This window comes from Henckelia pumila, chromosome 1 (assembly GCF_033568475.1).
Source record: "Henckelia pumila isolate YLH828 chromosome 1, ASM3356847v2, whole genome shotgun sequence".
NCBI classification, from domain to species: Eukaryota; Viridiplantae; Streptophyta; class Magnoliopsida; order Lamiales; family Gesneriaceae; genus Henckelia; species Henckelia pumila.
In genome coordinates, this window is record NC_133120.1 from 93,143,147 (window position 1) to 93,160,205 (window position 17,059).

The following is a 17,059-nucleotide window of genomic DNA, read 5'->3' on the forward strand; positions in this document are numbered from 1 at the left end:
ATACATTAAAGTTTGATGATTCAAATTGTAAGTCATCCATTTTAACGGGTTGTGATTCCACTACATGGGTTAATATCTCCTCATAAAGTTAAAGACCCTCTGAACTTTCACTAGTGCCTTCATGTTTGTCCATAACTCCTAGCATATTAAAGCTCCAACTATAATAGTAGAGATCAATGCTACAAAGTTGGTAATCAATCATTCATAAGAAAGAAACAGATAATGACCGCAATTAAGTACCGGAATATGGTCAAGTTACTCATTGATGGAATGCACTGGGCTTTCTTGAATCTTTTTAAATGATTCCCCAAAATCTTTTTTGTTCTGCACTAGAAGAAGAGTTCATAAACAAGGAAGCAAATAAAACAAATCAAGAAGGTGCTACATATAAGTGCATGCACATTTCTTAAACCGCTAGTCGCAGCAAAATCTTGCATAGAATACAGAAAGTATAACAAATATATAATTTAGTATATCTTTCTTTTAAAAGTAAAACATTAAAAAGATATAACCGAATTTTGGAATTAGATTCATCCATCTTAGGCACGAAGTGTTTATAACTTGTGTCATGTACCCAATTAACAACTAAATGCTAATGATGTTTTACATCTATCTAAAAAACATAAAGAACCAAGTAGAGCTATTCTGATTAATCTACAGTACACATCTAATTATTTTAGTAAAGAACTCCCAAAAATTATGCACTTCGATGAACAAGGTCATTAAGTAATCTTCATTCTTCAGAGACCAAGAAAGCCCAAAATCACTTAACCGTCTTTGTTGGGACATCATCATTGAAAGCATTCTGGTCAACTACACCAGCCTGAGCAATCGATCAACTTAAAATATTACCAAACATTTGAAAAGATAGTATACCTTTTCTATAGTTAATTCAACATATTCGCATAGAAAATTAGCAGAAAGTAATGGGTCCATATTGCTTAGAATAAAAATACATACACTGAGCCGTGTCAACTCCCTATTATTTGCAAGGCGTAAATCCAGCCCCACAGCTCCCCATGAGTTTAAACAGATCGTGCAAGACGCCACTTTCTCTCCCTCGTCGCCCAAGTTTAAACAGAGAAAGGTAAATTCGAAGTCTTCACAAGCTCATCAACTACAAGAGCAGAAACAATCTCACTTTTAACGACCTGTTGTTGCCTGAAGAGGAGGCAAGACAACCGTTTCTGCAGAATAAAAGAGCCCAGAAGTACGAAATAAACAAGAAATGAGGAATTTAACACAAAAACTAAAATTGGAAATTCTCCAGCAGAAATTAGCCTCGGAATCGTGATGCTTTGCTGGACATACAGAAGTTAGAGCCATGAGCTTCGAGGATTTGAGCGGAAATCCAAGCATTCTAGGTCGGAGGAGGAAATAACAGAGGCATTCGGCGGAGCTGGAGGAAAAAGCAATGGAAATGTCATCGCAACACTGAGGAGGACGAGATTCGGTGAGTTTGTTGGGGGAGACGGAGATGTAGAGAAAAGGGGAGACGATTTCATGAAGAAGCGACAATGGAGACGGCGGAGGCACAGGAGGAGGATTTCGGTGGAATTAGATGTTACGGGAAAATGGGCTAGGGTTGTGGTAGGAGAATATTAATATATTTTTAATAATAATAAATTATAAATATACAAAGCTTTTTAATAAAAGCGTTGTAGTATATTGTAAAAAAGACGGTCATAGACAACGCTTTTTACAAAGTGTTGTCGTATATAATAAAAAAACGCTTAAAGACAACACTTTTCAAAAAGCGTTGTCGTATATAATTAAAAAAACGCTCATAGACAACGCTTTTAGTTAAAAGCGTTGTCTATTAAAAAATAACAACGCTTTTTACAAAAAGCGTTGTCTTTTACGTGTTGTCTTTCACCTTTTTTGTTGTAGTGTGGGGATTTTGTTGTTTATTGTGATGCTTCTCACCAGGGTTTGGGATGTATTTTAATGCAGAAAGGACATGTTGTTGCTTATGCTTCTCGACAACTAAAACCACATGAGGTTAGGTATCCGATTCATGATCTTGAATTGGCTGCTATCGTTTTTGCATTGAAAATCTGGAGACATTATTTATACGGCGAGAAGTTTGAAATCTTTTCTGATCATAAAAGTCTGAAGTATCTATTCTCACAATCTGAATTGAACATGAGACAACGACGATGGCTTGATTTATTGAAGGATTTTGATTGTGAAATCAAATATTATCCGGGAAAATCTAACGCAGCAGCAGATGCCCTGAGTAGAAAAGTATGTGCTCTATCTTTATCTACTATAGGTGTATCTAATTTGATTGAGAATTGTTGTGTTTCTGGATATGTATTTGAGACAGATAGAAGGCCTATGAGAGTTTATGCAATCAGTGCTGAGCCAGAGTTGTTGATTCGTATCAAAGAAGCACAGAAAGCTGATCAGAATGTACAGAAATCGATTGAAATGATCAGATCAGGACATCAGTCTGAGTACAAGCTTAGTGACGATGATATCTTGTATGTGAATAACCGAATAGTTGTTCCCAATATTGCAGACTTGAGACAGAATATCCTGAAAGAAGCTCATTGTAGTCGCTTTAGTGTTCACCCTGGAGGCAGAAAGATGTACAACGACTTGAAGAGTCAGTACTGGTGGAAGCAAATGAAGTCTGATGTGACTGAATTTGTATCCAAATGTTTGAATTGCCAACAGGTGAAGGCTGAAAGAAAGAAACCGGGTGGCTTATTACAAAGTTTATCAATTCCTGAATGGAAATGGGATCACATTTCCATGGACTTTGTAACGAAGTTGCCACGATCATCTCGAGGATGCGATGCTGTTTGGGTGATCATTGACAGATTGACGAAATCTGCGTGCTTTATTCCTTATCGAATGACTTATCGTCATGATCAAATGGCGGATCTTTATATTCGAGAAGTGGTAAGACTTCATGGTGTGCCAAAGTCTATTGTATCTGACCGAGATCCGGGGTATACTTCGCACTTTTGGCATAGCCTACAGGAAGCTCTAGGTACGCGTTTACATTTGAGTACTGCTTACCATCCTCAAACCGACGGTCAATTTGAACGAACAATTCAGACGCTTGAGGATATGCTTAGAGCTGTAGTACTTGATTTTGGTGTTACATGGCAAAATTCTATACCACTCGTGGAATTTTCTTATAACAACAGTTATCAGACGAGTATAGAGATGGCACCATTCGAAGCGTTATATGGAAAGAAGTGTCGATCACCTTTGTATTGGGATGATGTTTCTGAGGTACCTGAGTTAGGGCCAGATATGATCAGACAGATGACTGAAAAGGTGAAACTGATACATCAGAGAATGAGAACAGCACAGCACAGACAGACCAGATATGCGAATGTACAACGACGGCCGTTATCTTTTGATCAGGGAGATAGAGTGTTTCTGAAGATTTCACCGTTCAGAAGCATCGTTCGATTTGGTAAACGATGGAAATTATCTCCGAGGTATATTGGGCCGTATGAGATTCTCGAGAAGATAGGCAATCTAGCTTATCGACTCGCTCTTCCTATGTCTTTATCTGGAATACATGATGTCTTTCATGTATCGATGTTGAGGAAGTACATATCTGATACATCTCATGTGATTCACTCTGATGAAGCTGAATTGGATGACACTCTTAGTTATTTCGAGCAACCTATTCAGATTCTTGATAGAAATACGAAGCAACTCCGAACGAAGACCATTCCATTGGTGAAGATTCAATGGAGTAGACACGGAGTTGAAGAAGCGACTTGGGAAGTCGAAGAAGATATGAAGCAACGATTTCCTTACTTATTTCATTGATGTGAGTTCTTATTCAGATTTCAGTTATTTTTTATTCTTATGAGCATGCGGACTGCATATCTATACTGTTTATGAATTCGAGGACGAACTCATGTCTTAGTGGGGGAGAAATGTAAGGCCCGGGATTAATTAGAAATTAATTCGAATTTATTTAATTTTAATCCGAGTATATTTAATTTGGGAATATTTAGAGTTTTGATTTAAATTCTAATATTCTTAAATTATTTAGGATTGAAATTGAATTAAAATAAGGGCCGAGGACCAAATTGCAATTATTGAAGAGTTGAGGGACCAAATTGCAATTATCTTATAACTTATCAGATTTTAAGTTTATTAGTCAGCATGAAACGTGTACTTCATTAGATAATTCAGAATTATGAACAGAGGAATCGATTTCTTCCATTTTTTTTTGAGTTCTTGATCTTCAAACCCTTATAACTTTTGCTCCGGGTATTGGATTTCGATTCCGAAAAGTGTTTTGGAATCCTTACGACGAGGGCTTCGATCTTGTGTAAGTTTTATGTTATGTTTTATGGATTTCGAAATTGATATGTGGCAAAGATCAGATTCTAAAATTTTGGAATTGTGCTTGGTGTTCTATCGTTTGAATATGCAACACCGGAATTGATGAGCTTATGTTATTGTGTCCAAATATGATCTCCAGCTTATGATTGTAGATTATAGCTATTTCAATGAAGATTTGAATGAGTTATATCAGCTGGTTTGTGAAATATATCTATAAGTTTGAATGATATTGAAAAGAGAAATGATTTCGAAGTCGGGATTACGTCGGTTACCGATTTTGAATCGCTACGTCGTTTAATCGAGTTTTGGAACTGTTTTGATAGCCGAATTCTGAGTTGAAGTTGTTATTGAGATGTTATCAATGTTAAAGAATGTGTCTTGTTCAATTTCATTCACGTTTGGAAGGCCAACGACACGAGACGCCGACTTTGAACGAACGAAGAAAGAGTTGAGGTTTGAAATGCGATTGATTGATGAATTCTTGATGGTTTTGACTCGTTTCTGAAATGATAGATTGGTATGAAGTTTGATATATGTATTTTGATTATATCTCGCAGATTTGAAGAGTTCAGAACCTCAATAAACGAAGGTATAATGACAACATCGCGAAGTAGGGACTTTGAAACTCAAGAACGATTATCTTTGAGTTGGCCCGCAAAAATCACATACTTGTTTATGTTTTGATTTGATTGTGGTGTTGTCGATCCATCTCAGGTAGTGGATCTTTAAATTTGAGTTGATATGATGTTATATCGAATTGAATCTAAGCCAAGGTTGCGGTTAACCTTATTTGCGAGTCGTTTACGAATTCGTTAGATGGATATCCATGTCAAGATCATTTATGAATCTTGATGGCTTCGAAGTTATGTGAATCAATTCGTATTTAAAGCGTTTGAGTACTCTATTTGTTGAGTCGAGATTGAAATAGAGTTAATATGATTTATTTAACGTTTTCGATATGTTGGTTATACTGAGAATTATATCTCACCGGAGTTTATCCGGCTGTTGTCTTGTTTTGTATGTGTGCATGACAACAGAGAGGGCAGGAGCTGATCATCGACGTCATTGACAGCTGGGAGAGAGTCTAGCACGTGAGGGCTCGGGTTGTAGATGATGTTTTGAATGTTAGAAGCATGGAACCTTAGAACTTGTGGGTTTTGGAATACATGTATGAAACTTGAGATAGATTATGTCGTTTATCGTTTCTTTAGCGACTTGTGCGATGTAATAAATTCATGTATAGATGCTTGAGACCTTGTTTATATTAATATGCATGATTTGGATCTTTTATATCATGTTTTAGACTTGAGTTTGATGAATTGGAAGGAGTTGAAGGGATCGAATTTGCGGACAAAGAACAGGGCAATTTTCTGCTCCAGGAGGCGCCCCCGCGGTAATTTTTGACGGCTCGCGCGCAGCCTGGAGATTAGCCTACTGTTTTGGAAAAAAACAGGGGCGCCCCGCGGTAGTTTTTGGCGGCGGGGGCGCACCCCTTTTTGAAAAAAAAAAAAAATTTTTTTTTTTTTTAGATCCTTTCTTTCCTTATTAGTTTAATGATGCTTATTCATTAAATGCCCTTAAGATTTGAGATTAGCAACCCGAGGCCCCACAAGAAATATATATATATATATAAAATGGTTAAAAATTTAACTCTTTATCGTGAGTAATTCGGATAGTTTTATTATGCGTATCATTGCATTTATGAATTCTTTTGCAAGAATTGAACCAATCTTCATGAGATTGATTATTTTACTCATAGAGTAATTCATGTTTTTGAATATAAATCTCATTTCATCAATTTATATTCCCCATTCTTTCTAAGGCATGTTCGGATGACTTGAAGTCATAAAATAATTCATGTTTTTTTAATATAAATCTCATTTCATCAATTTATATTCCACATGCTTTCTAAGGCATGCTCGGATGACTCGCAGTCATTTTCTGGATCACTTATGATCTCTTTTGTTATTCTGGTACTACGGATAGTATAATTTGGATGAAGTTCTCTAGTTAATGCGTCGGGTAATGAATTGTCCGTTCCTTTGACATGCTGGATCTCGAACTGATAATGGTTCAATTTCAATTGCCATCTAATTAACCTTGCTGCATTTCTCCCTGCATTTCTTGATATTTTTTTTGTCTTGAAATATGTTAAATTCATATTATCCGTTCTTACTAAAAATGGTTTAGAAATAAGATAAATCTCATAATTTCTAATTGTATATCTTAAAGCTAATAATTCTTTTTCATTTGAATGATAATTTAGTTGTGCACCTTGAAAAGTTCCTGATGTATAATTACATAATTCTTCATTATTTCTAGTAGCTGTTTTAGTAAGTTCTTCTAAATTTCTTCTCATGTATAAGCTTTTAAACATGCTCCCCAGTATTCATCTGAGGCGTCTGTTTCAATTATTATTATGTCTTTATTTGAAGGAAAATATAATTCGGGAAGATTACTAATTATCTTTTTTTTAATAGTGTCAATATAATTAGTATCTTCTTTAGACAAATTTCACTTATAGTCTTGTTTAAGTTTTACCTGAAGAGGTTTTCTGATTTCTGCAAGTTTCTTAATGTAATTTCCAGAATAAGTTAATAATCCTAAAAATCTTTTTAATTGATCTTTATCCTTGATTTCACTAGAAAAATCGTGAATTTTCTTAAGTATATGCTGTTGTAAACAATGTTTTTCATCTTCTATTTGTAATCCTAAATAATTTATTTTTGTTTTAAACAATTGTGCTTTCTTTTCAGAAAGTATAATTCCATCTTTATGACAAATATCTAATACTGTCATGAGGTCTTTATAATGTTGATCTAGTGTTTTTGAATAAATTAATATGTCATCTATATAAACACAACAAAAATCTACATATGATTTAAAAGATTCATTCATATATCTTTGAAAGATACCTGATGCTTGTTTAAGTCCGAAAGGTAATACAGTTCATTGATACTGTCCTTTTGGACAACTGAATGATGTAAATAATTGTGTTTGTGGTTCTAGCTGAATTTGCCAAAATCCTGATTTACAATCTAAACTGGAGAAATATTTCATTCCTCCTATATAAGATAGTAAATCATTCTTGTTTGGGATGTAATATACATCCATAATTGTTGCATTATTCATTTTTCGATAATCAATTACCATTTTTTTCTTATCAGTGTCTTTTTTACTGACATAAAAGGCTGGTGAAGAGTGTGGACTCTTGCTTGGGATGATTATCTTAAGTTTTAGTAATTCTTGAATCTCTTTTTCGAATATTTTTACATCATCCATGTTGCATCTTCTTGGTGCTTCACAGATTGTGATATTAGGGTCTTTAAGTTTTATTGAAGCAATGAATTGTTTTCTTTTCTTAATTTTGTCCTGAGGATTTTCAGAACAAATATCATGAAATTTCTTCATGATTTCTTTTTCATGATTAATTGTTAAAATATTTTCTATTTTTAGTTCTATTGGATTTGTATTTCGTTTATGAAAATTCTTTGTAAATCCTTCATTTTCTATACAAAATGTTGTTCGTATTTTAGGAATATAAATCATTGATGATCCTTTGTTTAAAGTTATGTGATTTTCAAATTGTGTAAAAGGAAGATATTCTCTTAAAAAGTTATTTCCTATTATAATGTCCATTCCTGATTCTATTTGGTATATAATGGGTATTACAAATTTTGTTTCCTCAATTTCTATTTTTAATTTTTCTGCTACTCTATCAAGCATGATTCTTGATCCATCTCCTATTCGAACTTTTAATCCTTTATCATATTTCTTTCAATAATGATTTGGAAGTATATGTTTGCTTCCTAAACACATACTTGCTCCTGTATCAACATAAGCATGTATATGATGTTCTTTGATTTTAATTTGAATTTTTATATAAATACTATTTGGATTTGTTTTGTTTTTAGTATCCATTCTCTCACCTTTTTTTTTTAGTGATTTATTAGGAATTTTAATAGATAAGGGTAGAATTGGTATTTTTAAACAAAATTTTCTCTCTGCGGGGAGTAGAAAATAAGTTTTAATGGGTTAGGTATTAAAATGTAAGATGAAAATAGGTTTGGGTATGAATTTATAATTTACCCTTTAATTAACCAAGCCTAACACTACTTTATCCCTTGTAGAGTAGATTAGGTAGTTTTAGTAACAAGCCAACCAAACATTGGATTACACAAAAATTCACCCATAAACCTACCTAATATTTTGTACCAAACGCAGCCATATATACGAAAAGTTATACGTTAAGTTACACATTGTACTTAAAATTACATAAATATCTTTTATGTATATTGAAATAAGTTTTTTTAAAATAAAATAGATTGATAATTTTATAATTTCATCTCTAGTCAGCGACGGATCTACAGTGTAGCCCGTGGCCCTCCGAAATTTTTTAGAATTCTTACAGTGTGTTTGGATGTCTAAAAAATGAAATTTGGAATTGGATTTAGATTTGGAATTGGATTTGGATTTTAAAATCCATGGAATTGAAATTTCATTTTGTGTTTGGAAAAAAGTTAAAATATATTTTAGAATTTGATTGTATAAATTTTGGATAAATTATATTTTATAAAAAATTATTAAAAAAAACTTAAAATATATAAGTAAAGTATATGAATTTATTATTAAAAATAATTTTATTGCTTTATAAACTCAAATCCCGTGAAATCCCGTGAAATCCGACCAATTTTGTCAAGATTTCACTTAACTAATTGAAATCCCATGAAATCCCATCAAATATTTTGAAATCCCAAATTGCCAAACACTGAAACGGTATTTTCAATTCCAAATCTCATCAAATCCCGTCCAATTTCCGTGATCTAAACACAGTGTTAGTATTATATATATTTTTTTGTGAATATTGTGTGTGTGTGTGTGTATATATATATAGTTCGCATAATCAAGAAGTCGGAAGTTTTGCTTAGTTGGTAAAGTAATTGGAGTACTCTTGAAAGTTCGATTTTCAAGACCCACGGTTCATCTTTCTTTTTTTTTTTTCTTTTTTTTTGAGGAGATCTTTCATTTTGATATTAGCACTTTGTACTTTATTTTCAATTTTTTTTATTAAAAAATGGATTATTTTATCAAGTGGGTTAATATTTTGTTAATGTAGAATATTTTTTATTACGTCAATTTTAATCTTTTATTATTGAATTAGCTTTTATTTAAGTGACTGAATTTCTGTCTTGCCTATTCATTGATATATTTCTATTTTTTTATTCATTGAGATTATGTGTGACATGACTTATAAATCAAATCCAAAATTTTAAATTTATATTCAATTATTCTTTTTGTATTGTAAAATATCTAGAAGAGTAATAAAAATAACTATATTTTCTAGCTTTAGATTAAATTTTAAAATAAAGAGTAAAATGACAAAAGTTTTAAGAAATTAATGCACAAATCACGAAAGAACAAAATGATAATCTGCCTAAAAATTGTTAGCTCTGTCGTTATCGCATATTATCGCTATCTAATATGCGAACCCTCAAACTTATTGATGTAGCCAAAAATCACTTGTACCCAACACGATGTTTTCGCAAAGTGCGTAGTATCAAAAAATCTTTGTATGTTCTCCGTGGAGATCTTCAGTGGGTTGTTCCTACGTCACAAAACAATGTCAAAGGAGCCGGGAGAATTTTCGGCAAAGGCAATCCGACGCTCAAGTCAGTGATAACTTAAGAAATAATAATCAAGAGTAGAGCGTTATAGTGCTAAAGAAAGTATGTATCTTAATAATGAGGTGACTTGAACTATTTATAGATAATTGAATAGTTTCACGGGCTTGAGTCTCTTATGAACTTTTGTAAAATTCAGGGTCTGCTTGAATTAAATATATATAATAATTAAATAAGTTTGAGACTTAAAAATATTTTAGGTGTAACCCATGACTTACCATATTGAATCTGCCCTAGTTTGCATGATGGCGTCTTATTTATCAAAACACAAGACTAAATTTTACAATGTAAATTGATCCAGATTGATCAAGGTGTGCCCATCGTCACTACACCAAATTGTGGTATCAACAACACTTGAATGACAACGGTTTTTTTGAAAAACCGTTGTCGTTTGGTCTTTAACAATGGTTTTCACTAAAACCGTTGTTGTTGGCCCTTTTTTAATGAAAAAAAACAACGGTTTTTTAAAACCGTTGTCTATGAGAATTTTTTTTTGGCCTACGACAACGGTTTTTATTAACCATTGTCTTTGAGTGGGTTTTTGGGTTCTACGACAACGGTTGTTTTTAACTGTTGTCTTTTTCTATTGTTTTATGTAGTTTTAGACAACACTTTTCTTAAACCGTTGTCTTTTCTTTTTCTTTTTTTTTAAACATATATATATTTAATATATATGTATACACATTTACCTACAAAATCCCTAACCCAACCTCGAACTGTCGCCCCTTCAACCCACCCAGCTTCTTGATTCGATTCTTCTTCGCCTCCTTTCTCTCTTCCGCTCCCTTCCTTACGCCGCCGCCTCTCATCCTCACCAACCGGCCACTCCTCCAAGAAAATCGCACGCTCTTCACCTTCTTCTTCTCTCTCCACACTTTTCATGTCTTCAATTGATTCCTTCGAGGCAGGGGCTGCCCTGTTTTGGCTTGCTCCGCCTCTGCCGTAGCTAGGGTTTCGGTTTTACGCCGTCTCTTTGAAGATTTTAGGGTTTGTATTACTATCTCCTTTGAACTAAGGTACTGCGGATCGTTCAGCGATGACTATGCAGGTTGGGATAGGGGTTTCGAGGATACTCCTCATCGTTGGAGCATGTATCTCTAGATTGTGCTTGTTTGTGTGTGTTTCTTTGTTGCAATTTTTATGTTTGAGTTTGATCCGACTTTTTGTGAGAGTTTTGGTTGATTTTATTTGGTGCAATTAGGTTATATGGGAACCATACTGATGAAGAACGGGAAATTATCAGATGTATTGGGTGAACTACAGGTACTTGTTCTTCCACCTCTTTTTGTATTCTGAATCCAGCTGTATACAGTGTACATTATTTGAAATAAATCTCTTCATTTACCTTGTTGAGCTTCTGTAAGCTGTGTGTATAATTTTTGTCGTGGAGTTATATTGTCTTTAAGTTGAGGTGAAAAAATTTGTGAATCTCGCAATACTTTTTGTGACCTACTTATTTAATTGTTTGAGAATTAGAAAGATACCGGTTACCCTGATTTGTCCGATTTGGAGAAAAACTATATGTCCCCATAGTTTTGTTTTCTGATCTCTTATATCAAGTCAGTATTAAATTTAACTGAATTCGTTGATGGTCGTTACAGTAGCTTGCGAAACGGTTTAGAATTGTTAACAAAAGCAGACCCACCTGGAAATTGAGCATCAATAACTCTTCGGTACTTTAAGTGCCCAATAAAAGACTTCAATTTGGTTCATTTGTTGGCCTTTCATAGTCATTTATGATTCTTTAGACGCAAATTGGTGACCAATTAATTGATAAGACTGTTCTCATAATTTCACGATGCTAACATGTTGTTATGAATGTCTTTTATGGTAAAGCTACCTTGTGCTGCAATCTATTCACTATACATGTCTTGTGTCGTCTACGTTTCACAGTTGTTTTCAAAGTTCTTTTGGCGTGTGTGTGGCAGAATCTAGTTAAGGGGATGGAGAAATCAGGGGAATCGGAAGGGGATTCTGAGGCAGTTGCTAGCCAGGTATACCGTAATTGATTGAGGATTACTCAAAAAGTTATTTTACTGTTTTTATTGTTCTTTTAAACTTTAATAATTTATTTTATGGTCTATTCTTACGTCCTATTTCAATTGCTTTTGTATATCTTTTTGAGTGAAATAAAAAGAGAATTCTATCATTGTTACTTTTATGTCACTCCAATTTAATTGTTCTGTGAGAATTTATGCTTTCAAGTGCGATGGTTGGCTTTGGGCGTGGGAGATTTCTCTTTGCCTGGTGTATATTAGTTAATTGTACAGTTTTCTTTCTACTTTCTAGCATGGCATGGGATAGTGTTACGATTATGAGAACGATGTGCGGTGGGCGGACTACTGGTCAAACGTGCTCCTTCCTCCTCACATGTCTTCCAGATCTGATGTCGATCACTTCAAGCGCAAGTTCTACCAGCGGTACATTGTATGCTCTTCTTTTCTTCATTTATTTTGTATTTAATTGATTTTATATATTGACATTCCTTTCGCAACTTGTTCTCTCTCACAACAATCTTTAAGGTAATAACTTTCCTCGATCCCATTGATATTAACTCATCACTGATTGATTGAATTTTAAGGTCGGATTCCTGAGTCTTTTGGGAGTCTAGCGCCCTTCTGGAGCTTGATCTCTCCTACAACAAGCTGGATGGCGGGATTCCTCGTGCTTTTGGGAATTTGATGTGATCTCTTTCTCATCTTGATCTCTCCGAGAACATGCTTGAGGGTATTATTGTTATCTTATTTTGTTCCACAAGGAATTTGAATTTCAATTAATGAAAGGAAAAAACTAGGTTTAATTAAATTTAAGTTTTTTTGGAATACTGTAGCAATTGTTCTAGTTGATTTGAGATGTATTCCAATTATTTTGAAGGTCCGATTCCAGAATTTTTGGGAAATCTAGCATCTGTTCTGGAGCTCCATCTCTCCTACAACAAGCTAGATGGCAGGATTCCCGACTCTTTAGGAAATTTGGTGTCCCTTTCCTCTATGGATCTCGACGATAACAAGCTGGATGGTGGGATTCCTGATTCTTTGGGGAATTTAAGGTCTCTTTCTTATCTCGATCTCGCCGCTAACATTCTTGAAGGTATTTATTCTTGAAAGTCTTTTTATTTCATTTTACAAACTAGGATTCGGGGGAAGGAAATATGATGTATTAATTAACATAAAATCTAAGTTGATGTGTCCTCAAATTATTTTGAAGGTGGGATTCTTATGTGCTTCGACTAACCTTGCAGTGATAACCCTTCCAAATGAGCAAATCAAAGATTTCTTACAAGAAATCGATCATCAATATATATAAGTACGTACTTCTTGTCATGTTGTTTGTACTGGAGGCTTCTTATGTGAAACATGGGACATCAAATTATGAGATAAAATTCATATTTCAACTTTGAGATATATATATATATTAATTATACTAAAAATTTGTGTATTAATTGAAATTAAAACTTGTCCTTATGGATCTGAATCGAAATACGGAGTGTTTCATGTATCCTGGTGTATGGACCATCTACATCCTCATATTATTCTTCTCATGGCTGGTCGTACTCTCGGTCTTCTGGTGTTCTCCGGGCATGGCATGGACAATTGTTCATCTCTCCCATTTCGTCCTACGTTTCTTTGATTCCATTTTTTAAAATCTTTGGGTGGATTAATTTGTATGTGTTTGCGGATGCTTGTTTTAAATCTCTTGCAATTGATTGCTCGTGATGATAGGGAGTAGATGGGTGCTGATTTTGGTTTTCATAATTGCCGTGTATTTTTTTTAGAATCATCGATGAGATGATAAATTTATAGATGTGTATGTTTCGTGTTGTTGGTATGCATAGTGGTTATCAAACCTGCGTAAAATGGTCGGTTTGTTTTTCCAAATATCAGTGTACTAGCTAAGCTTATATATATATATATTGATTTATTATGTGTAATTAATGATGTACCAGTCTAAAATCTCAGCAGATAAAAAAATTAATAAGATAGAAATTGGGCTGCTTGATCCAGCAAGTGCACATGTTCAAGTTGTTGTGTTTGGACATTGTGCATATTCTTTGAATTACGTTCCTATATATATATTAATTAATCAACTGTTAATGACCCTCATCTCGAAAATCTTTCTCAACTTGCGCCTTTCGAGAATTTGATTGGCCAATAGGCATTTATTCTGAATGCATGCATGTAATTTACGCAGGTTCTGTATCTGGTTATTAATGCCTTTAGCACCTCTGTTCTCTTTCGCTTTTTGGTAATTATGTTCTATCTATTATGAACATGCATGATATGATGGCTAGTTCGTTGCTCTCACTCTGAATTCCCTCCTTTACCACCACCTAGGTAGAGTACATGATATAATAACAAGTGTATGAGAAGATTTGAAATGTACCTGTATTATTCATATTATGAGACTGTCACAGGTTTTGAGATATTGGCTTGCCCTTGTAATCAATTCTTGCATCAAGAACCGGGAACAAGCCAAGAAGCAGAACAATTTGCTTGCACCAGATTCAAGGCCGAATACCCTATCTTTCAGAAGGTAATAATTCTGTGTTGGAAGTTTTTTTTCTTTAAAAAGATTGTTGGAATTTTAACATGCTTATATAATTGCATCCCCTGTTTAAATAGTGAAAACAAGATAGCGTCCGGGGAGTTCCGAGGCATAGGGACAGACAAATTTACAATTATATAAAATAACTAACTAAATTTAAAATTTTAATTTCAGAGCAGAGTTATATAGAACTTATATTCAGGGTTCCTGTATGACATGGAAATTTCCATACTTTCTTGCAGGAAGATATAAAGAAAGCACTGGGAGAACTTTAAAGCAATGACATTCGGTAGCAGAATGAATAAAATCACTGCGTATAATGATTCCGCCTCGTTTGTTGTTTGATAGGGGATCAAGGTTGTAGATTTTCTTTTTTCTTTTTTTGTTCAAATGATCAAAATTCAAATCTTGGGCTATGTATTGTCAGGCTTGTTTCTGCGAGTTTATTAGTCTAATAGGCAATATTTGCTCATCTGTTGCTTCCTCGGATTCCTTGTGTTATTCTTTCTTTCATTTAGCTGTTGCAACACCTATTTTGAGCCTATATGTACGTGCATGTTACATATCATTACATCTTTCTCGTATCAACCATGCATTTTTGTCTTCTATGTTTCGAGATCTTAGCTACAGTTTTCGTGGGTCAATTAAGATTTTTTTGGCTAATGTCCAGAGATAATGGTAGTCCCTACTATGAACCATTTGATCATGTCCTTTAACATGATGATTGACAGTTTTACATGTTACTTTTTGTTGTTTAATTAGTATTATTTAAATCTCTATGCCACTACAGCTACAATGTCTTCAAGGTTGAAATTAAGTTTCTTGGAATATTGTAGATGAATTAACTTGTGGCATGTTTATTTTTGGTTTCAGGGTCGTGGAACTGCACTGAAAGACATTCCAAAGGGTATTCATTTTTCATTAATTTCCTCATTTCTGTACCATGCAAGCACGCACATCAAATTATCTTTGTCTCATGATGTCCAATTGGCTGCAATATTGTGATGTTGCTTTGCTGCACTACAACCATGTGTCATTGCATGTAAAAAAATTTACTAAACCTAGTCTATTTACACAACAGAATTGAGAATTTTCTTATTCACTTATTATCCATGCCTTTTATTGAAAAAAATAATGTTGTTAACTTAGTGCACATTTCATTTATTGTTTTGTTTCTAATTGTAAACAAGCCTCGTGCAGATAGTCGGGATGCAAGTTGTGCAGATAGTCGGGATGCAAGGGATAATGGTGGATGTTAATCTAGAAGGAATGTTCCGAGTTAATTATATAGATTAGTTCATAACTCAATGTATAGGAAAGTTCCGTGTTAATTTATATAGATTAATTCATAACTCGATCGATATATTTTCTAGTGTATATTGATTTAGAATTTAGAATTAGAATATTGATTTGTAATATTGAAAAATTGTATATTAAATTTTATTTTAAAAATTTTAATTTTTGTTTCATTTATAATATTAAAAATTTGTATATTAAAATTATTTTTTTTTGTTTTTTTTTCGAGCTACGACAACGGATAAAATCCGTTGTCTTTGTCATTTTAAAACTGTTGTAATTTTCGATGTTGTTAAAAGTTCTATATACGACAACGGATAAAAACCGTTGTCGTTTCAAGGAAAAGACAACGGTTTCAAGAAAAAGACAACGGATGTCTTTTGAAAGCAACGACAACAGATTATATCCGTTGTCGTATCCCGTTTTTGTTGTAGTGCGTTGAAGACCGAAACTGGACGAGTTAAGTTGCAGTGATAGTATTTAGCGCCGTACCTGTGTCAGATGGGCCTGATGCGAAAGTAACAAAGTGGACCCTATTATTTGGGTAAATAATTGTAAAGTTTTGTTCGTAGATAACAAATACAATAAACAATAAATTAATTATTTCAAAAAAATAAAAATTAATATACCTGGAACAATATATAACACCAATAAAAAGTTAGCAAATATTTGAAATAATTACATAACTATATATTATCTGTCTAGCTGTTTTAGAGATGATAATATTTTCAAATCTATGTACAATAGTTGTCGGATAATTTCTTTGTATATATAACATAGTTAGCTAGCTTATTTAATCTATCACGTGTCATTGTTGATCGAAAATAATTTTGATTAAATTCAATTTTGAAAAGATTTTTTCTGCCGGTCAATTGTTATTGATATGTTTAATAAAATCTTATAGACAATATAAGTATTGTGAATAAATAATTCAGTTTTGTCAAACATTGTAGCAAATCAATTGCTCTTTTTACATTTGATAAATCTCATCTCATGACCATCAACTTCGAACACAAATCATCATCATTAATGTCTTAATGTTAAATGTTAAAGCTCCACTTCATCAAACTAGTTAAAGATACATTTTTTAATTTCTTCAAATTTAACATAAATCCAAAAGTTTTTTAAATTATTTAAATTGTTCAAACCGAATGTGAAAAGAATATAAGTCTTAATCAATTACTAGTGCCACTCTGCACACATTGCGTGCT

The 17,059-nt window shown here is 33.4% G+C and overlaps 1 protein-coding gene across 9 annotated transcripts; it reads left to right on the forward strand.

Annotated features, from left to right (window-relative positions):
- The first annotated feature begins 10,723 nt into the window (after nucleotides 1–10,723).
- Nucleotides 10,724–15,966, forward strand: LOC140874605 (uncharacterized). 9 transcript variants are annotated; one of them, XR_012148165.1, is made up of 10 exons: nucleotides 10,724–11,121; nucleotides 11,209–11,270; nucleotides 11,936–12,001; nucleotides 12,297–12,434; nucleotides 12,589–12,734; nucleotides 12,882–13,097; nucleotides 14,422–14,540; nucleotides 14,795–14,909; nucleotides 15,426–15,459; nucleotides 15,753–15,966. XR_012148165.1 is itself a non-coding variant. In XM_073277921.1 (7 exons), the coding sequence occupies exons 4-7, from the start codon at nucleotides 12,725–12,727 to the stop codon at nucleotides 14,825–14,827; spliced, it is 378 nt and encodes a 125-aa protein (XP_073134022.1). In that variant the 5' UTR covers nucleotides 10,724–11,270; nucleotides 11,936–12,001; nucleotides 12,297–12,434; nucleotides 12,589–12,724; the 3' UTR covers nucleotides 14,828–15,419. The 9 variants fall into 9 exon arrangements, 1 of the variants encoding a protein (XP_073134022.1); XR_012148166.1 differs by having other exon boundaries at nucleotides 10,724–11,055; XR_012148167.1 differs by having other exon boundaries at nucleotides 10,724–11,023; nucleotides 11,901–12,001.
- The last annotated feature ends 1,093 nt before the right edge of the window (nucleotides 15,967–17,059 follow it).